Source organism: Bison bison, unplaced genomic scaffold (genome assembly GCF_000754665.1).
Source record: "Bison bison bison isolate TAMUID 2011002044 unplaced genomic scaffold, Bison_UMD1.0 scf7180017864529, whole genome shotgun sequence".
Taxonomy (NCBI): Eukaryota; Metazoa; Chordata; class Mammalia; order Artiodactyla; family Bovidae; genus Bison; species Bison bison.
The window spans coordinates 3,188,838-3,211,511 of record NW_011495079.1 but is presented as its reverse complement, the minus strand read 5'-3'; the positions used below and the strand labels follow the sequence as shown (position 1 = coordinate 3,211,511).

The window sequence follows — 22,674 nt, the reverse complement described above, 5'->3', positions numbered from 1 at the left end:
TGGAAAATTCTTCAAGAGATGGGAATACCAGACCACCTGATCTGCCTCTTGAGAAATTTGTATGCAGGTCAGGAAGCAACAGTTAGAACTGGACATGGAACAACAGACTGGTTCCAAATAGGAAAAGGATTTCGTCAAGGCTGTATATTGTCACCCTGTTATTTTAACTTATATGCAGAGTACATCATGAGAAATGCTGGACTGGAAGAAACACAAGCTGGAATCAAGATTGCCGGGAGAAACATTAATAACCTCAGATATGCAGATGACACCACCCTTATGGCAGAAAGTGAAGAGGAACTCAAAAACCTCTTGATGAAAGTGAAAGTGGAAAGTGAAAAAGTTGGCTTAAAGCTCAACATTCAGAAAACGAAGATCATGGCATCCGGTCCCACCACTTCATGGGAAATAGATAGGGAAACAGTGGAAACGGTGTCAGACTTTATTTTTCTGGGCTCCAAAATCACTGCAGATGGTGACTGCAGCCATGAAATTAAAAGACGCTTACTCCTTGGAAAGAAAGTTATGACCAACCTAGATAGCATATTCAAAAGCAGAGACATTACTTTGCCAACAAAGGTCCGTCTAGTCAAGGCTATGGTTTTTCCTGTGGTCATGTATGGATGTGAGAGTTGGACTGTGAAGAAGGCTGAGCGCCAAAGAATTGATGCTTTTGAACTGTGGTGTTGGAGAAGACTCTTGAGAGTCCCTTGGACTGCAAGGAGATCCAACCAGTCCATTCTGAAGGAGATCAGCCCTGGGATTTCTTTGAAAGGAATGATGCTAAAGCTGAAACTCCAGTACTTTGGCCACCTCATGCGAAGAGTTGACTCATTGGAAAAGACTCTGATGCTGGGAGGGATTGGGGGCAGGAGGAGAAGGGAACGACAGAGGATGAGATGGCTGGATGGCATCACTGACTCGATGGACGTGAGTCTGAGTGAACTCCGGGAGTTGGTGATGGACAGGGAGGCCTGGTGTGCTGCGATTCATGGGGTCACAAAGAGTCGGACACGACTGAGCGACTGATCTGATCTGAATTAAGAAATTATCTGAAATTTAGCAGTACGCGAGTTGCCTTATACCTTTAAAAGAAAAAATTAATTTTAGAGACCTAAACTGATATCCTGGATTTAATTTAATACAGTTGTAACAGTTTCAGACCATACCCTGGAGTAATCATACATTCATTTCAATGGCTTAGGCCTTCTATGTACTTAGTTGCTCAGTCATGTCCAACCGACTCTTTGCAACCCCATGGACTATAGCCCACCAAGCTCCTCTGTCCATGGGGATTCTCCAGGAAAGAATACTGGAGTGGGTTTCCGTGTCTTCCTCAGAGGCCTTCTATAGCTGCACTATATGCAATGAGAATAGTTACGAACATGTCAAAATGAGCTCATGTCATCGTGCCCTTATAACACAGGTCAGGATTTTGGACTTTGAACTTACTCTTCCCACCGCCTCAAACTCTCTTTCCCTAAATACCAGAAAAGCTTGTTCACTACATTCCACTATATTCTCATCTCTGTTCAAAGGCATTCCCTGACAATAGTGTTTAAAATGAGTCAGTTTTTTCCCCTATCATGCTTTATTTCCTTTTCGTACTTTTCAAAAGCTTTGTAAACTAGGTTTATTGAAGTATAATTGGCCTTACACTTAGTTACACAAATTTGAAGTTTGATGTTTAACAGATACACCTATGAAACCATCATCACAATCAAAAAAACAAGCATCTTCAAAAGTTTCCTCATGTTCCTTTATAATCCTTTTCACTCCCCTTCTTCCCACCCCTAGGTAGTCACTCATCTATCCTGTACTGTAGATAAGTTTGCATTCTCTAGGATTTTATGTGAATAGAATCACCCTCTTTTGGAGAGTCTGGTTTCTTTTCAGTTTAATTCAGTCGCTCAGTTGTGTCCAGCTCTTTACAACCCCATGGATTGTAGCACGCCAGGCTTCCCTGTCCATCACCAATTCCTGGAGCTTGCTCAACTCATGTCCATTGAGTTTATGATGCCATCAACCATCTCATCCTCTGTTGTCCTCTTCTTCTTTCGCCTTCAATCTTTCCCATCATCAGGGTCTTTTCCAAGGAGTCAGTTCTTCACATCAGATGGCCAGAGTATTGGAGCTTCAGCTTCAGCATCAGTCCTTCCAATGAATATTCAGGACTGATTTCCTTTAGGATTGACTGGTTTGATCTCCTTGCAGGCCAAGGGACTCTCAAGAGCCTTCTCCAACACCACAGATCAAAAGCATCAATTCTTCGGCACTCAGCTTTCTTTATGGTCCAACTCTCACATCTATACATGACTACTGGAGAAACCATAGCTTTGACTATGGATCTTTGTTGGCAAAGTAATGTCTCTGCTTTTTAATATTCTGTCTAGGTTGGTCATAGCTTTTCTTCCAAGGAGCAAGCATCTTTTAATTTCATGGCTGCAGTCACCATCTGCAGTGATTTTGGAGCCCAAGAAATAAAGTCTGTCACTGTTTCCATTGTTTCCCCATCTATTTGCCATGAAGTGATGAGACCGGATTCCATGATCTTCATTTTCTGAATGTTGAGTTTTAAGCCAGCTTTTTTCACTCTCCTCTCTCACTTTCATCAAGAAGCTCTTCAGTCCCTCTTTGCTTTCTGCCATAAGGGTGGTGTCATCTGCATATCTGAGGTTATTGATATTTCTCCCAGCAATCTTGATTCCATCCTGTGCCTCATCCAGCCCAACATTTCACCTGATGTACTCTGCATATAAGTTAAATAAGCAGGGTGACAATATACTGCCTTCTGGTTTCTTTTACTCTGCAAAATTATTTTAACATTCATTCCATGTGATGAATGTATCATCTGTTCATTTATTTTTATTAATGAATATTATTACATTGTGTGGATGTACTACAATTTATTTGCCTGTTGATGGACTTCTAGGCTGTTTCCACCAACCATGGGGTCACAAAGAGTTGGATACAACTGAGTGAGCATGCGTGCAGTTATGGGCTATTACAAATAAGGCTGCTGTAAACATTCATCTACAAGTCTTCTGTGTCATATGCTTTCATTTCTCTTAAGTAAATTCCTAGCAGTAGACAAGCTGGGCCACGTAGTAGATGTATATTTGACTTCTAAAGACACTATCAAACTATGATTCATAGCACTGTCAGCACTTAGTGTGGTCAGACTTTCTAAATTTTAGACATTTTAATAAATGGTATCACATTATGAAGGAAATGGCAACCCACTCCCAGTGTTCTTGCCTGAGAAATCCAATGGACAGAGGGCTACAGTCCTTGGTGTCACAGAAGAGTCGGACACAGCTTAGTGACTAAACCACAAATGGTATCATATTATGGTTTCATTATAAGTTTGCACATTCTTAATGTGTTAAACATCTTTTCACAAGCTTATTTGCCATCCATGTGTCTTCTCTGGTGAAATATCTGTTCAAATCTTTTGCGCATTTAAAAACATTGATTTGTTTCCAGGGACTTCTCTGGCAGTTCAGTGGTTAAGACTCTGTGCTTCCAGTGCAAGGTGCATGGGTTTGATCCCTGGTCTGGGAACTAAGATCCCACATGCCACAGTGTAGCTAAAACAAACAAATGAACAAACATTGGTTTGTTTCCTTATTAGTGAGTTTTGAGAATTCTTTATATATTCTGAATACAAGTATGCTATCACATGCAATTTGCAAATGTTTTCTTCTAGTCAGCATCTTGCCTTTTCATTATTGTAGAGAAAGGAACAAAATTTTAAAGTTTTGATGAATTATAATGATCAATTTTTTTGTTTTAGAATTGTTCTTTTATTACCTGAGTTCAAGATTTTTCCCAAATTATTTTCCTAAATTTTCTTCTATGTGTTTTTAGTTTTAGGTTTTATGTTTAGGCCTATGATTTTTATCTAACTTTTATACATGGCGTGAGATATGAATTAAAATCTATTTTTGCATATGGATCTCTAATTATTTCAGCATTATTCATTGAAGAGGTTCTCCTTTCTTCATAGAATTGCCTTTTTACCTTTGTAAAAAAAAATTGATTTTCTGTATTCTTGAAATGACAAAATGACAGAGATGGAGAGCAGATTAGTATTTGCCAGAGATTAAAAAGCAGATAGGGAGAGAGGGGGTCATAGCTATGACAAGATAGCAGGTGCCTGTGGGGGTACTATCTTTATCTTGGCTGAAGTGATAGTCACACAGTTTATTCATGTAATAAAATTGCATAGAACTAAACATGTACATATGCACACACAAATGAGTATATATAAAACTACTGAAGTATGAATAATCAATGGATTTTATCAGTGCCAAATATCTGGTTGTGATATCACACTATAGTTGCACTAGATGTTACCACTGGGGAAAACTGGGTGAGTCTGTTGAAAAGTTACATCTAGAGATAGCAGGAAAAGAACTGAACGGAGTATCATGTACCCATTACGGACTATTATGCAACTATTTAAAAGAACAAACTAGAGCTTATCATTTACTTGTTAAAATTTTCATAAAGCTAGTTGAATGAGAAAAGTCTGTTTCAAAAATGTGTAATATGATCCTAATTTTAGGAAATGATGCCCCCAAATACCCCCATCAGTTCAGTTCAGTCACTCAGTCGTGACCGACTCTTTGTGACCCCACGAATCACAGCACACCAGGCCTCCTTGTCCATCACCAACTTCCGGAGTTCACTCAAACTCATGTCCATCGAGTCGGTGATGCCATCCAGCCATCTCATCCTCTGTGGTCCCCTTTTCCTCCTGCCCCCAATCCCTCCCAGCATCAGAGTCTTTTCCAATGAGTCAATTCTTCACATGACATGGCCAAATTATTGGAGTTTCAGCTTTAGCATCAGTCCTTCCAAAGAACACCCAAGACTGATCTCCTTCAGAATGGACTGGTTGGATCTCCTTGCAGTCCAAGGGACTGTCAAGAGTCTTCTCCAACACCACAGTTCAAAAGCATCAATTCTACATATATATATATATATATATATATATAAACATACATATTTGTACATAGCTGTGGTGTGTGTGTGAGACAGATTTGACAATGGATACATACATATGAAGAAACATAGTTGTTTGTTAACATGAATTACCTTGATGGGACAATGGATGACATGGGTGGTTTGGAGATACTGGGAGAAAGAGTAACCAAGAAAAATAGAAAAAGAAAAAAAAATGCTAATATGTAAACCAATAATAATGTATTCTTATATGCAATTATTTGTTTTGTGTTGTTACAAATTTATAGAAAATTTAAGAACTAATTGTTTTTATTTTACTATTATTTGATAACTAAATTTATTCAGATATAATTTACATGTCATTCAATTCACCCAAAATGTATAATTCTGTAGTTTGTAGTACATTCAGAGTTGTACAACAATTGTCACAGTAAATTTTAAAACACTTTTATCACTGTGAAAAGAAGTCCCATATCCAGTAACAATTATTCCCCTTTTCCTCCCAATTCCACTGGCCATATTCTTGCCTGGAAAATCTCATGCACAGCGGAGCCTGGTGGGCTACAGTCCATGGGCATCACAAAAGAGTTGAACATGACTTACTGACTAAACAACAACCACAAACAACAAAGTGGGCTAAATAATCCACACCACACTGCCTAGAACATAGTAGCTCTCAGTACCTGTTAGTTTTTTTCTTTCCTTCCTCTTGTCTCACTTTTGGGACTTAGAGAAGTTCCAGTTGAATAATGAGGCCTGTCCAGTAATGTGATGTCATGTTTGTATTTCACGTAAAGTGAGAAATATATAAACACTATTTTAAAAGTGATCTTCATACCCAAACAAGGGTTCTTTCGATGGTTTGGCTCATGAGAAAAAACTTTAACAGAGCTAGAAGCACCACGATTCAAGGTCTCTTTCTTCTTCCTACCTCTGCCTCACCTCTTCCCCCTACCCCTGCTGCTGCTGCTGCTAAGTCGCTTCAGTCATGTCCGACTCTGTGCGACCCCATAGATGGCAGCCCACTAGGCTCCTCTGTCCCTGGGATTCTCCAGGCAAGAATACTGGAGTGGGTTGCCGTTTCCTTCTCCAATGCATGAAAGTGAAAAGTGAAAGTGAAGTCGTTCAGTCGTGCCCCAGTTTCTCCCAATTCACTTCCCCTGTGCATGAAAACCTTTCCCCAACATATGAGAATTATTGAATACAAACTGAATGATTGAAGAGTTAAAAGAAAAAAGTTTAGTCTATAGAATATTTGTAAAGTGATTAGTAACCCATATTCTCTCTGAACTGTTTTTGTACAACGGCCTGGACCTTGATATAACCTCCCTCCCTCTCTCTCTCCCTGTCTCGCACACGTGCACACTCATTCTCAATCTCACTCTCTCCTCTCCTCTCTCTTTCTATTAAGAAATGAAAATCCCATGAAAGTCATTTCCGTGTCATGTGTTCATTCATTTAACAAAGACAATTTAATGCCTAGAATGCATGTAGCACTCTTCAAGGTACTTGGTCCATGGTGTGCATCTTAAGAAATGAGATGGGATTTGAGGAACTGGTCAATTAGCACATGCCTTACCAAACCAAAACAGTAGTCATGTTTGCTCAATATAGTGAAAGTGAAGTCGTCCCGACTCTTAGACCCCATGGACTGCAGCCTACCAGGCTCCTCCGTCCATGGGATTTTCCAAGCAAGAGTACTGGAGTGGGGTGCCATTGCCTTCTCCCAATTATAGCTTAGGAATGATCAGGAGAAACAACGTGCGTGTGACCCTAAGAGAGGTTGTAATTGATGCCACTTTAACTCCACTCTGTATCAGCTTTACAACTGGCCAAGGACAAATAGCATCTTGCTTTCAACTTCTTGTACAGGTAATATTGAGTAACCTGAATCCCCTTAAATAGATTCCCAAACTGCTACAAACTTTTTGACCTTCTTAAGAGACCTAGAATCTGATTGGTTCTATTTTAAAACCTAGCTGTTTTCTTTTAAAACAAAGAACTCAGAGACTTGGGATAGACTTAAAAAAATTTTTTTTAATCTGAAACTAGGAGGATTTTACACAGTTTGAATTGTGAGATGAAAATTGCTTTATTTGGTTTAGCAGGTGCATAATGAATTATTACTACTTTTAATGTTAGCCAGACATATTCCTACATTCAAGAAATATATCTTGTACACAAATAACTATAATGTTAGACAAAAAACATTGTTATAATAGATGGCCTAAAAATGCCACTTAAAACAGATAAGGAAGAGATTTATTCCTGTTAGGTGGGATTAGAAAGGGTTTCATAAAGAAAATATCATCATATCTAAAGTCAAAGAACAGGCATAAATATGGAGACATAATAAAAGCAACCCAAGTATATTCTAGCCAGTAATCCCACCTGCTTGGAACTTGGGGAAAGGGAAATAAAATCAGAGGATTTGTAGTAATCATGAAGACCCCAAAATGTCATCAAAGGAATTGGGAGTTTATTTTGAAGCCAACAAAAAACCATGGAAGTGTTCTGAAACAAGGAGTTATAATCAAAACTGTCTTAAAGAGATTATTCTGACATCCATGTATATACTAGAATTTGAAATATCAGAGGAAGGAAGATGAACACAGAGGTCATAGTTGTATTAGGCCAGGTGGGCCTGAACTAAGAGCAAAATCACAGTAGGTGTCAGTTCTCTAAACATGAGACAGGAATTTGAATTAAGGGTATAGAGGCAAGAGATACTATGATGAGGGATGACTGGAATTTGGCAACTGATGTCAGTGGTGAAAGAAAGAATATAAGATGCTTTGCAGTTTAATGTCTGTGTGCTTGGGAGGTTGACAGTGCTCTTCAAAAGACAAAGGAAACAAAGAAAGATAAGATCTGGGGAAAGAAGGAAAGTGATGTTTCATTTATTCAATGAATATTTATTGAGCACTTACTATGTGTCAGGCACTATTCTGGGGGGATGAGAGTTATCTTTAATTTTTAAAACACTTTATGTGGTAAAGGCAGTGTTCTCAGTCTGTGTGACTCCAAAGGCAGAGCTGGAGCCAGTGAGTAGAAGTCAGCTAGGGTTTCCCCGGTGGTTCAGCAGTGGAGAATCCACCAGCCAATGCAGGAGACCCAGGTTCAATCCCTAGCTCAGGAAGATCCCCTGGAGAAGGAGGTGACAACCTACTCCAGTATTCTTGCCTGGAGAATCCCATGGACAGAGGAGACTGGTGGGCTACAGTCCATGGGGTCACAAAGAGTCAGACACAACTTAGTGACTAAACACAACAACAGCAGGAAGTAAAATACCTTCCTAATAAGTGGAGGCTTTTTGATAAGTAGTGAGAGCTCTGTTACAGGCAGTATTCAAGCCTAAATTAGATAATATTCTTCAAGGAACTCTGTTACAAGGGATTCCTGCATTAAGAGGGAGGTTAGATTAACCTCTCTGCAAGTTCTCTCTCAATCTTAAGAGTCTGTTCTTTTCATGATCTACTCCTATGGGTTCTATTATTAATCTCTGGTTTCTCTCGATTATTAAATAAATTACTCAGTCTGTCTGCCATTCAGTAAAACTCACACATTTACATCTGTTATTCTTAAATTATTCTTGGTTAGGGCTCTTCTTCTTTATTAAAAAATTCTACCCAGTAATGTTACCTCTATACCTAATTTAGAATGTCAGCCCTGGTAGATTGGGTTATAAATATCAGAGGGGAAAGGATTTTTTGTGCCTAATAATATTTTTGTTTGTAAGAAGCCTCACAAATGAGAAATGAATTATCTTGACTTCAAGATTGCGATGCAGTTTCTGTATTTTGCAGCAATTCAAGAAGGAAAAAAAAAAAATACCTCGGAGAGGCTCATTTTGATACAGCACGGTAAAGAAAGAGAATAATTGTTCTCCAACACTGTAAAGCTTTAGATAGGAAACATTTATCTGTGCTGCGTTTTAAAAAAATAAGAAAGGGAAAGAAAGGAAAGAAAAGGAAAAAGAGAACCTGTCGGGGGCTCCCCTATAAGCTATAGTTAAAGCTTTGCATTTCCTGGTGTCTTTTGAAACGTAAAATTCCACAACAAATAGCTCTATAACGTATAACCAGTATGAAGATTCAATTCAGTTTTAAGCACTTTAGTTTGCTTTTGAATCTTGCTATTTTCTGCATTTGTTTTGACTGCTCTCATCATTCAAGATTGACGCTTGGATGGGTGTGTAGGAGGAAGCAGCAGCAGCAGGCTTACAGCTTGCAGACAAAAAAAATCTGCCTTATCTGATGGCTATTATTGAAAATGCGAGGTGTAGCCTGGGCTGGGTAATGAAGGGGAGCGAGCGAGGGGGAGCAAGGAGCATGGAGCTGCATACTGATGAGTGTAGGAGTACTTGATAAAAAGAATTCTGGCTGCTGGCCGTGCATTGCTCATTGTGGAGTACTCCAACAATCACACAGAACGCAGACCAGCCTAAGCTGACAGCTTGATATGCCTTCTTCTGCTGCCTGGTTTTGGGGGCTGTGTGACGTACTGGTCGGTAGTAAAGATTAATATGTAAGAAATGTGGAGCTAGGATCAAGTCATACTCCACAGCCTGCCTGGCAAACTATGTTTTACTTCTGACTTTGCTCTCTCGCTGAGAACATTAATCTGTCAAGCTGGCGGGCTCCTTTGATAGCAACTTTCCCAGGAGCATGATGTGGCAATGCCACCTCTCAGCCCAGGACTACCGCTATTACCCCGTGGACGGCTACTCCCTGCTTAAACGCTTCCCTCTTCATCCTCTTACAGGACCCAGATGCCCTGTCCAAACAGTGGGACAATGGTTGGAAAGCATTGGGCTACCTCAGTACGAGAACCACCTGATGGCTAATGGATTTGACAATGTGCAGTTTATGGTAAGACGCTCTCTGTGTCCACGGAGCTGCCTTTTGTCTGTCTTTGCTTCTTATGTGTCTTACACGGCTCAGAGGCAGCCTGATTTGCACCAAAACTGGTCAATTGTATATATGTAACTGCATTAGAAAATCGGATGCCCTTAGGACTGAACCGACTGTGTAACATATAGGCACTTGCTGAAAAATGAGATCTATGTGCATCCATATACATGTGTATTATATGAATGAACCGGTGAGAGTACTATTTATAGGCAGTGAAAGAAGATTAACATTTATATTCTCCCTGTCATTCTTTGTGTGATTTTTATAAATCTGTCATCTCAGAATACCCAGTTAGATGATGATAGCACTCTTCAGTTAATTCTAGATTCCTGAAACATATTTCATTTGGGTATCAGCACTTAGTGATTAATTAAACAATTTGTTGTGTTTATGGTATGAAGATCATTTTTTTCCTTATAATTGTTCAATAAGGAGTTTAAATTGTGTGGATGACCTTTAGTTCATCAGCAAACTGATTCGAATGGTCTATCGTAGAGAGCTTTTGCTTAGTTTACATGCTGATTGAAGAGCAACAAGGTACTGTTTATGATTTTAGGTAGAAAACAAACACTTCCATCAATTAACTGTCAATATCTGGAAAGAGAGGCTGATGGACTAAGTACATTCGTGTACTTCTGAATACGGGTCTGCCTGCAGTCTAAAGCTGGTCGTGCAAACTTCCCACTGTGATGAATATAGGTGAGGAAGGAGGATGGGGAACTGTGCAGACCCGTAACACAGCTTTGTGATCATTCACATGCCTCCCCCAGTGCTCATCAGTTTCCCTTGTTAAGCTACGTCACAGTCAGTATTACCTTCCTTTGCTTTTAAGGTCCCATCACACATATTACTAATTCCTAATTTAGAGAGAAAATACTTAACATAGGCATGTAGCACAAAATGGCTTGCAGAAACAATTAATAGCTATTTCTAAATAAAATACTGGAGCTTACACGTGAGGCTTATTAATAATAAAATTGATAACATTATACTGAGAGCTAGGCACGTCTTTTTATTTTCATTTTAGATTATTTTCTCCAAGCTTGACTTGACTATTGTAGATTTGAAGATTATTTAAACTGTTAAACTTCTGCTTCTCCAAAAATGTGTGTCCCATGAGCTGTTTTTTTTTAAGCTGCATCAATGTAGTGAGACATATGAGCCCTAAGTAATTGTACCCATAAAACTCTTAATGAACCCACTTTTAAATAATGAGACATGCAGCAACTATTATTTTTCTCATGTCTAAGAATACTGTCACTGATTAGACAGATTGTATAGCTATCAAAATAGGGGGGAAAATAAAATTTTCTTTAGTTGCTATGAGAGTCTTAGGACAGACTGGGTAGAATTAGGACAGCCTTAGGACACTAAACAGATGACACTAAGAATTAGAGAAACTATTACATTTACTGCACATTTGGATGTCTTTATTCTTTCTCCTTATCTCTCCTTGAAATAAGACTTTTTCACTCCCACTCCTCAAACCTGTGTCCAGATTTATTCTGGTCCCGTGAGAAGTTAGCTAGGTCTTTGGATTCTCTGGATCATTGATCTACTTTGAAAGATTTTAATTCAGCATAATTTTCCTCTGAATGTTAAACACTTTAGAGTAAATATAATCCCTTTTTGAAAACCCAATGCAAAGGTTAATCAAACATGTTTCCAATAAGCATTTGGAGATTGGAAAAAAGCGTTCATGAATAAAATATGTATAAACACTCCAAAATGTATCCAGGAGGAAAAAAATCCTGTACATATATGACAAAACCAAGGTCTGATCCTCTCCATAGACTTTCGACTTTATTTTTTCAATTCAAATTATTGTATATAATTTTTCAGAAATTAAGAAAACATAGTTAATTCAGAAAAATCAAACACTTTCTATACAAGACAGAATTTTAAAAATTTGAATTATCATTCAGAGGAGTTAATTATGGAAATGAAGCAAATCATAAAACAGTGTCAACAATTATCACTTTGCATGCTGCTATACACCATTTATTTGCTACTAGCATTATACAAAATCAATTTCTATCTCTATAAAAATTATTTATTGATCTCCATAATCTAATTTACATAATTATGAACTTAGTTAAAGTACACTAATATGATCAGCCAACTTTGAGAAATAGGTTTCGTTAATATGGTGAAAAATCTGTTGGACCTGCTTAGTCTCCATTCGGTATCATATTCTAGCTTTTGTTTTTCTTGAAGCACATTCTGACCTGCATTTATTCATTCTGTTGCCTAAGCAACAAGCACCACACTCCTATTAACTATGATATAGTGCAGGTCTTATTTATTTTTTAGAACAAGACAGTAGAGACATCAAAAGGATATAATTAATGTTGGTTGAAATATTGTACTGCATCCATGCATAGATATTCTTTATTTAGGAAACATTCTCAAGAGTTAATTTTTCATTTAATCAATATTCCATAATGAATATGAGTTTCAAAGGGTCCATATAAGTAAATTTCAAAGTATTTATTGAAAGCTTTACAAATTTTTTTGTTAATAACTGTTCTACATACTCTTACACATAAACACAATATATGAATGATTTATCCACACAGCTGGGATTAACTTTAATAAAGATTTTTTACATCAATTCCTAGGCAGAAAAGAAGGACCTTGTTAGAAAAGAAGGACTCATTTATTTTTAAATTTTTATCCATTATTGTTTCTCCTTTGGGCTCTTAAAACTTATTCTTGATTTTATTTATGTATCAATCTTGTTAAAATACCTGAAAGTTAAAATTCCAAACTTTTTCTTTATGTATCTGGTCCTGTTTTGCAGAATAGTATTGCACAGGACATTTATGTGTCCTTAAAAATATAAAATAAGTGAAAATAGGTACAAAGAATAACTACAAAATTACATTTAAGACTTTGGGAAAGTTTAGATCTATGTGGCAAAAGTCCCTTCAACACAGAAATCCTTTGTCTGAAGACTTGTTCAAGCCCCGCTCTACCTGTCCATCCCCTCTGAAGTCACATATTATCAGCTCCCATCTACTTCAGCTTGTCTACCTGCTACTCACTAGCCTCTGAGAGTGCCGCCATGGTCCTCTGATATCCCACTTGTTTTCCCCAAATTTGTAACATATAGGATGTGTCTGACTTTCAACATTACTTTTTTTTCACTAAGGAGTTTAAGTATGAAATGATTACTGTATAAAATGCTCATGATGATTTACTTTCTTTTTGGATATAATTCCATCGTCATGTCTTTTCCTGTGTTAATGGCTGCTTCCTAATATGTAAGCCTCAAACTATCTGTTCTTGTCCTGATGAATACTCATTTGTATACTCCCTCAGCTCTCACAGCTATTCCTTTCCTTCCTCTCTGTCTTTCATCCTCAAAGGTCTAACTCAATTTCTGCCTTGTCTCTATAGATTTTCTTAAGGGCTCCAGTACTTAGCAGCCTCTCTTTTCTCGATTTCATGTAGGGGTTGTATTTGGCATGAAAAATTACATTTGGCATGCCATTATTTACTCTCCAGGATTGGGAATTAAGTTTTCACTTGAATATATCTTATCTCCCCAACTAGACTAGAAGGTCTTCGAGTCCAAGTTCTAAATATTCGATTTCCTTGCATTCCTAGCACTCCTAGCATAATGTAGTATACACAGAAATCTCCCCATAAAAACCGGATCCACAGCAGATTATTATAGATGGACATCCAGCCAAGGACTAAAAGCCTCATCCTGCCAGTGGGGACATAGAGCATTAGTACCTTTTATCCATTCATGCAACAAACACTCCTTAAACATTTCCTATGTGCTAACAGCATTGTTAATTAAATTACTAAGGGTATAACAATAACCCTTAAAGGGTATTACCTTTGACCTCAAGCAGGTTACAGTATTGCTCTTAGACCTACCATATTATTTGCATGAGCATTGCATATACATTCCTTCATGTGCTAACACAAACGTGTATTCGCACGTTATATCATGGGGATCTTGTCATTCATCCTTTCATATAAGCACCATCCTTCAGCATATTACTTACAGGAATTGTTTTTTCAGCAGCAAATTACAGTAAGCAATGGTAGAGGTAAAAATCTATCATAGCATGGAGTAGAGTAAAGAAAGATATAGATACTGATAACATCTAAACACTGGCAGTGTTATGATAGATTTGTCATCCAAAGACTACAGTAAGAAGTTTCTCTTACTTGGAGGACTGACCCCTAGCCTCACCATGTTTTAACAGACAGTCATATTTGTAAACTCTAATCAAAAGGGGAAAGAAATTATACCAGCTCATTATTTTAGCACGTCCTATGCTTTCTAGCAGTTGACTTAGATGCTTTGACCACTATTAAAATTTCAAAATGCATACAGAATAAGATATAAAAATAATACCAAGGACCCTACGTGAATTAGCATTTTTGTACACTTGAGTAGGTAGCATTCATAAAGAATTTACTGAAGGTCAAAGTGAGTACTGCCTATTAGACACAGAAGTAGAGTCACAGAGCTCTTGGAAGTCATCCATTTGAACCAAAGATTTGAGCAAGATTGATCTTATAAGTATTTAATTCAAACCTTTTTTTCATTTTTGTGGTGCATTTTACATGCTAATAGACTTACTTCTTTTCTTCTCTCTTGCATAACTTTTCTGTAATAAGAGCACCATTTGCAGTTGACCTGATAAAACTGACCTTTTAAGTATCTTAGCAGCATATCTTGACCCAAGTAAGAAGTTAAACTTGGGAAGCAGAAAAATAAATTATCCCTAAAAAATAAGACTAAGAACCTTCACAATGTTTTCCTGTTTCAAATATTGTTTAAGAAAATGTTATAAAGTTACTGAGATTTAAGGGTATAAGAGAAATATACCTGCCACACTCCCTATGCCTTCCTGTTTCTGAAACAGGTGGCTTTATATTGAAAGGGCAGTTATAATTCTCCATATTCATTTAGGCCAGTAGTTACATACCCATTTTTGAAAAAATATCTTTTTTTTTTTCAATTATTGGCATTTAAAATCTGTTGGTAACCAAAAGTCAAAGCCAGGAGGGAGTTGTTCTTTATCTAGACAACAGCTTAATTACAAATGTAACAGGCAACAGCCTTGCAGTGCTGTGAGAGAGGACTGAAGTAAGACTTCTTGTGTCCACTGTCTTGCTTCTGTATGGCTTGATTTACTCACCTGTAAAATCAATGTAATGAGAGGTCTGGGAGAAATGTTCTTTGGGCTCGTTATTGAATATTTTGAGCTCTTTAAGGATGCAGGGTATGATAGTGCTGCTGGCAGAGCTATTAATTGTTCTTGTAGCTCTCATTAGCCTTAGAAGGACACTGATGGCTTGTGGAGCAGAAAGTCAGAAATGAGGGCATGTGCAGGCATGGCTGTCTGAGAAGGATGGATGGCCTTCAGAAAAAACAGCAGTCATAATTCCAATCCAGTGACTCTAAGGAGAATCAAGCCTTTCCTCCTACCTAGAAGTTACTCTGATTACATATTTGAGCATTAAAATATGCTGCCCCATTTTCTAATAAAGCACTACTACAGCTACCGCTCCTAACTAATGCTCACACGTAACGGCCTTTAATTTAGTCATGCAGCATATTTGCATACTTATCTCCAGTATTGCACCAAATGACCAGATCTTTGGGATGAAGAATTTAATCATGAATTTTACAACTTACTAAAACTGCTGAATTACAGACTGATTTTAAGAAAGTCAGCCACAATCATATTTCATCTCTTCTTTAAATGGACAGATCTCTCAATGACCTCGATTTTCTCATCTCCAGTCACCTCATTTACCCCTATAATCCAGCCTGCTTCCCAGCTCTTCCACAAAGTTTGTTCTCTTTTAAGTAAGCTGTAACCTCTTTCTTACCAAATCTCCACCCCTACCCTCTTTTTTTTTCCTTACTTCATTTCTCTTTGACCTCTTTCAATGACTGATTCTCACTCTCCACTCCTTATTGGTACTTATTCCCTTGCTGAAATTTGTTTGGTTTCTCTAACGTTACACTGCCCTTTCCAATCACTCCTAGTCTCCTAACCCTCCTGCCTCACAAGGTGAGGTTGTTTAATCACTAAGTCATATCTGACTCTTGCAACCCCATGGACTGTAGCCTGCCAGGCTCCTCTGCCTCCCAAGGTGGTGGTGCTCAATTTGTCTACCCAGTAGGGAGATCACCGGTTCTTGTATTAATAGATCCGTAGCTGTCTCTACTCTTCCGTGCTTTCTACCTGGCATCCAGTACTGTCTAGCTACTCAATAAACATTTCCGCATACATGTCTGAGTACCAAATATTTAGCACCCTTGCTTCAGCCCCACTCTACTTAAAATCTTCCAATGATTCTCAGTTACCTATGGGAGATTATATTTACAAAATCCTTAATGTGGCTTTCATATTGAGGACCCTTTCTGACCTGCCTGATCCAACTTATTTTCTAGCCTCATGTGTTATTTCATCTCTTTACTGTTCTCCAGAACTGACATTTTTCTGTCATTGCCTGGCCTTTGCACATGCTGCCACCTCTGCCAAGAATGACCTTCCTTCCCCTCTTAACTCCTTTTTATCCTTTAGATCTTAGCCTGGTTGTCACTTCTTTTAGCCGTCACTTCTTGCCTGACCTCCCAAGTATGGGTTCGGAACCCTTCTTTCCCCTTGTCTTACTGTGCTATATTCCCTATTTACTTGTTCATCTACCCCACCACCTCTGCCACCACAAACACTACAACGGAGGTGGCAAACTTATTCTATAAATGGCCAGATAGTAAATATTTTAGGTTTTGAAAGCCATATGGTCTGTGTTGCAAGTATTCGACTTTTCTATTTCATCATGAAAGTGACCATAGATAATACACAAATAAATGGACCTGACTGTGTTCAAATATAACTTTATTTACAAAAAAAAGAGGCAGATCTAGTCAATAGGCCATCATTTGCTGCCCTTGCACTTGATTTTGAATTTCTTGAGAGTTAGAAAAATTCTTTGATCCTCTGCATCTCCAAGTACAACCTCTGACTTACACATATAGACACAGTAAACGTTTGATGAAAGGAGAAAAGGAAGGAGAAAGGGAGCAAGGAATCAGGCAGGTGGCTCCAATAAGGTTTCTGAGAGCCTGTTTGATTTAAAGAGATCCCAGCCAATAGCTGAGGATATTCAGAACAAGATCCAGTCTTCAGGAGTCTGTCAAGAGCAAAAGGGGGGTTTTGCTCTAACCAACCAGGCTGGAGTATATTTTCAGTAAGGGAACTACACAGGCATAAGAACTAGAAAAACACAGCTGCAGAGGAAGCCTTCTAGTCCCTCTGTTTGGAATTCCTTTCTCTTCCCTCGTCACCTCATTTTACAGCATTGTTCATTGTGTAGCATTGATTGAGCTTAAGCATCACGTCCTCCAAGAAGTATTCCCTAATGCCATTTTGTCATCTAGCTAGCACAACTGCCCTTTCTCTGTGCACCTCTGGCATCCTTTTCTTAGCCCTAAGCTAGGGCTTATTATATTTCATTGCAATTATGTTATCTGTTCATGTGTCTGCTTTCCACCCTAGAAAGTGAGATCCTAAGAGGCAGAAAGTGGGTCTTATTTATCTTTGTATTCCTAAAGCCTAACCCAGGGCCTGGCATATAGTAGCTTCTTAGTAAATATTGATTGGATGACATTTTTAAGTTTTATTTAGTTTCATATATTATATAAATTATACTCATGTAACTCTCACATCTTCCTATCAGTATAGGGTCGCAAAGAGTCGGACATGACTGAGCGACTGAACTGAACTGAACTGAACTGAATAATGAAGATAATGAGATTCAGAAAGTTTTAAAAACTGCCAAGCAGCAGCTAGAGTTTAAAACCAAACTGCTTTGACTTAAAAGTTCCTGTTCAATTCACTAAAACCATACTGTTTCATCATTCCTCCCTTCATTCATTCAGTGAATGTATACAGAGCCCCTGTTAGATTGCAAACACTGAACAGAACAAGGGCCCTGCCCTTCGAGCCCTTGAAGCTTGGCCTATTTCTAGTCCTTTAAGGAACCTCTTCATCTCATTTCTTCCTACTTTTCTTTCTCTTCCTCACTGCCTCTCCAGAGGACCTCTGTTTTACCAAGACCAGAACTCTCACTGCCAAACAAATACATATCTTCCTTTCTCTGTTCATGATTTCCTTCCTGCCTAACATAGCCTATTTCTTCCCTATTCCCTATTCAAGACTTGTTCCTTAAGGCCTTAGTCTTTCTGCTTGCTCTGCGGAGACTTCCTCTACTGATCTGGACCCTGCCCACCCCTTCAGCTTCACCTCTTACCCATCTTAAGATGGGTTTAATTATTATAGTCTTAATTGTGCCACACTTGCTCACAGATCCATGCCTTTGCACACACAGTTCTCTGCTCAGAACAATACTTTCTTGCACTTATGTTTAGCCTGAGTAACTCTTACTTCAAAATTTGACTCAGAGTTTCCTTCTGTAGACCCTTTAAAACAAATTCATATTGCTCAACTATTCTTCAGCAGCCTCTCATGGCACCCTGCTTATCATCTACGGTGGAATCATCTGACCCCTTCCCCTAGGAGATAACAGTGTCTGGTTCAATGTTACCTTCCCAGTCACTAGCACATAGCTGGTTCTTGCATGAATTTTCTGGGGCTGCCACACACTGGAGGGAATGGACTACAGTGATATATCATCTTACAGTTCTGGAGGCTGCAAGTCCAGTATGTCAGCAGGTGTCAGCAGGGGTGGGTCCTTCCTCTGACAGCTCTGAGGGGAGCATGTGCTCTATCCCTCTCTCCTTGGTTTTGCAAAGACGGCTGTCTTCTCCTCATGTTTTCACACTGTCTTCCCTCTGTGTGTGTCTGTCCAATTCCTCCTCTTATAAGGACACCAGTTATATTGCATTCAGGTCCACCCTAAGGACCTCATTTTAACTAGACTATCTCTGTAAAAACCTTGTCTTCAGATAAAGTCACATTCTGAGGTACTAGGAAGTTAATACTTCAACATAAGGATTTGAGGAAGGGACATAATCCAACCAATAGCAGTTCTCAATAAGAATGTATGAATATGCATCCTTTATTATACCTCACATTGCCAAACACAGTGCATAATGGTTACTCAGTAGATATTTGCTTAATTGAATCAAAGTCAACCTACTTGAGGTTTATGTGAAATTTAAAATGTCTAAAGAATCTGATATTACTCTTTCATCAACGACAAATGCAATCTTCCTGACAGCTTGCTTAGTTTTAGTTAATATGAGAACCAGCAAAGCCAGAACCAAGAGCTTCCTACCTCTCTAGCCCTACACTCTTTCCATTTTACTTTGCAACCTCTGTTGGCCCCTAAATAAATCACATTTACAAAAAATGTTCATTTGTTTGTCATCCTTATAGTTGATGTCTATCTGATAGAGATATGCCAAAGGAATAGGTGATTAAACAAAAGTTGTGTTTTATAGAAAGGAAAGAAAATATAAGCAATTTAATAATATAACTACCATTAATCAATAACTTGTTAAATACTTTTTTCCATATATTGTATTTCCCTCTCTCACAAATATTATAAAGTATGTAGTGTTATTCCAGTTTTAAAAAATGACAAAACGTGGCTGCTGTGGGTGTTCACTGCTGTGCATGGGCTTTCTCTAGTTGCAGCGAACGTGGTCTGCTCTGCAGTTGCAGTGCGCAGGCTTCTCACTGTGGTGGCTTCTCTTGCTTCAGAGCACAGGCTCTAGGGGGCACAGCCTTCGGTAGCTTTGGTGTGTAGGCTTAGTGGTTTCGGAGCACAGGCTCTAGAGCACGGACTCAGTAGTTGTGGTGCACGGGCTCAAGCATGTGCAATGTTCCTGGAGCAGGGAATGAGCCCATGTCCGCTACATTGGAAGGTGGACTCTCAACCACTGGACCACCAAGGAAGTGCAAAAGTTACTTATTCAGAGACTAACTATCTGGCCCTGTGCACTCAAGATTCAAACCCAGGTCAATTTGAGTCTAAAGGGAAGACATTTTCAGTAAGAGTCGCTGAGGCAATGTATGTGGGCAAGATGAGGAAGTATGGGTTCTGGACACACAAAAATAGCATGAGCATTTTTGATTCTTGGGGTGATACAGGGGACGATGATTCAGAGGAGAACCAAGAAGAGGTAAGAGAGAAGAAAAATCTTGCCTCATGCAGAGAGTAGGCAGTCTTCATTAAGGAAATTTCCTGCCACACAGGGTTATAAAAATAAAGGTATACCTCTGAGTTTGACCTCAGACCACAAGACCTTCTGCATGGGACTCATTCCATGCACGCAAGAGACACTACATGAAACGGGAGCAATGTTCATGGAAGATATGATTACATCTTTTGGATATAATGCAAATGGAAGGCTTATTACAGCTTTTCTAAGAAGTAATGAATATGATTATAAATGGCTACAAATTTTTATCCACAAGAAAACTCACATGAGAAAGACATAGAAACATCTTACAGGGCATTGCTTGCGTGTCCCTGACTTCCTAGTCTGGTCTGTATGTACCATGCACATCATAGACGTTGGGAACTATTCATTCATTTAAGAGCGTATGAGCTGAAAGAGTAAAGAGCCCCTGTGACTCTACTTATAGAAGTACCTTAGGAGGAAAGAAAAATGCAATGAATTATTAACATAGGCTTCTGCATATCAGATCATTGATTTCTGCCCTTTGAGTTAACAGAATTAAATTTCAGGTGGTTAAACTTTTACCTTCTGTCAGACTGAGCAAAAATGACTAAGATTCATAACCAAAGCATTGTGAAACATCTTGAGTTTATAAGCCAATGTCTGTTTAGATGGTTGGCAGGAAGAATAAGGTTTGTCCTTCCAGAGTTTTGAAGGAGATCTTGGAATAGGAGACCTAGAATCTAAAATATCTCATTTTTCTTTGACAGGAGTTGTATTGCTCATTTTTATCAGAAACAGGTAACCCTGTGAAGAAGGAAATGAGCGTTTGGTATTTGTTAGGACTTTATAGCTATATAACCCACCCAGTTGTCAGTTAGCTCGGAACAAGGAACAAGGGACATACAGGCTTGCCAACACCAACTACAGAAATCCCTTACTCTGTCAAAATGAAATGCACAGAAGCCATTCATACCAATTAAGTCATTTAAAAACTGCTAAATGATTGACAGGAAACGGGATGAAGGGAATGTTACATAGTTTTTAAAAAATGTGATGTGCTTACTTTCTGGTAAATAGTTATGAAACAGTGGAAATAAAAATACCATATTAAATATCATCACACTTCATAGTCTTTAAAACTCTTACAAATATATTTTCTCAATTAATGGAGGGGGCAAAATTAATTCTACTTTCAGTTCTAGCATAGTGGTCTGGCATTAGGTAAGCCTTTTTCTCGGCAATCTCTGAACAAGCTCAGATATAACCTGATTTTTTTTCAAAACCCTCCCTCAGTGCTGTGTCTTTCCTAAATGCTCCTCCTGATTACATGTCCTCCGTTCATCGCCAACCTTCTCATAAGAAATATCTACACTTTTTAGCTTCCCCTTCTACTCAATACAGTCAGGCCTCAATACAATTAGCATCTGTCAGCATCCTGAAATTATTTTTAAGTGGTGACTAATTAACTCCGAATTGCCAAATACAGCACACTCTTTCCAGGCTTTATTGACTTCATATTTCTGTGGTCTTGGTCTCTGCTGACCACGCTTTTTCTGCCTGGCTTCTATATCCTTGGTGCCTCCTACCCCAGCAACCACTGCCTCTCTGGCTCCTTTGTAGATCCCCCTGCCTCTGTGTGTCCCCCAGGATTCAGCTCTTTCCCTCTTCTCCTCTCACTCCACACATTCACCTTAGGTGACTTCGCTTATACTAACAAAGACAAAAGTTTTCTGCTCTTATACTATATTGAGACTTCAAAGTATCTGAAAGTGGAATGATCTTTCCCCCAAAACTTGTCCCACAAAAAAAGCAACTAATTGGGTAGAATGATGATGAGAGATCAAGTGAGATGAGGCTGGAAAGGTAACCACTGGATTTGGTAACATAGAGGCCCCTGAGAGCTTGACAAGAGCACGCTCAGTGGAATAAGAGGCACAGAAGCCATATTACATTGGATTGAAGAAGTGGTAGAATAGACAACTCTTGAAAGAAGTTTTGCTGAGAATGGAAACACAGAAATAAGCAAGTAGCTAAAGAGTGATTTGGGAGTCAAAGAGGTTTTTTTTTTTTAAATCGGAGGATAGTTGCTTTACAATGGTGTGTTGTTTTCTGCTGTACAACAATTCAAATCAGTCATAATTATATATCAGATCAGATCAGATCAGTCACTCAGCCATGTCCGACTCTTTGCAACCCCATGAATCGCAGCACGCCAGGCCTCCCTGTCCATCACCAACCCCCGGAGTTCACTCAGACTCATATCCATCGAGTCAGTGATGCCATCCAGCCATCTCATCCTCTGTCGTCCCCTTCTCCTCCTGCCCCCAATCCCTCCCAGCATCAGAGTCTTTTCCAATGAGTCAACTCTTCCCATGAGGTGGCCAAAGTACTGGAGTTTCAGCTTTAGCATCATTCCTTCCAAAGAAATCCCAGGGCTGATCTCCTTCAGAATGGACTGGTTGGATCTCCTTGCAGTCCAAGGGACTCTCAAGAGTCCTCTCCAACACCACAGTTCAAAAGCATCAATTCTTCAGTGCTCAGCTTTCTTCACAGTCCAACTCTCACATCCATACATGACCACAGGAAAAACCATAGCCTTGACTAGACGAACCTTTGTTGGCAAAGTAATGTCTCTGCTTTTGAATATGCTATCTA

At 38.8% G+C, this 22,674-nt stretch overlaps 1 protein-coding gene across 7 annotated transcripts in view; it reads left to right on the top strand.

The window, feature by feature from the left end:
* ANKS1B (ankyrin repeat and sterile alpha motif domain containing 1B) overlaps positions 1-22,674 on the top strand; it is a 1,164,394-nt gene that overhangs the window by 723,005 nt on the left and 418,715 nt on the right. For 4 of the 7 annotated variants that reach the window (XM_010831587.1, XM_010831586.1, XM_010831585.1 and 1 more), the window contains exon 1: positions 9,639-9,842. In XM_010831587.1, the coding sequence (XP_010829889.1) occupies positions 9,639-9,842 (204 nt within the window). Of the gene's footprint in view, positions 1-9,449; positions 9,843-22,674 lie in introns of those variants that run through there. The other 3 variants (XM_010831582.1, XM_010831580.1, XM_010831584.1) reach the window with 2 other exon arrangements.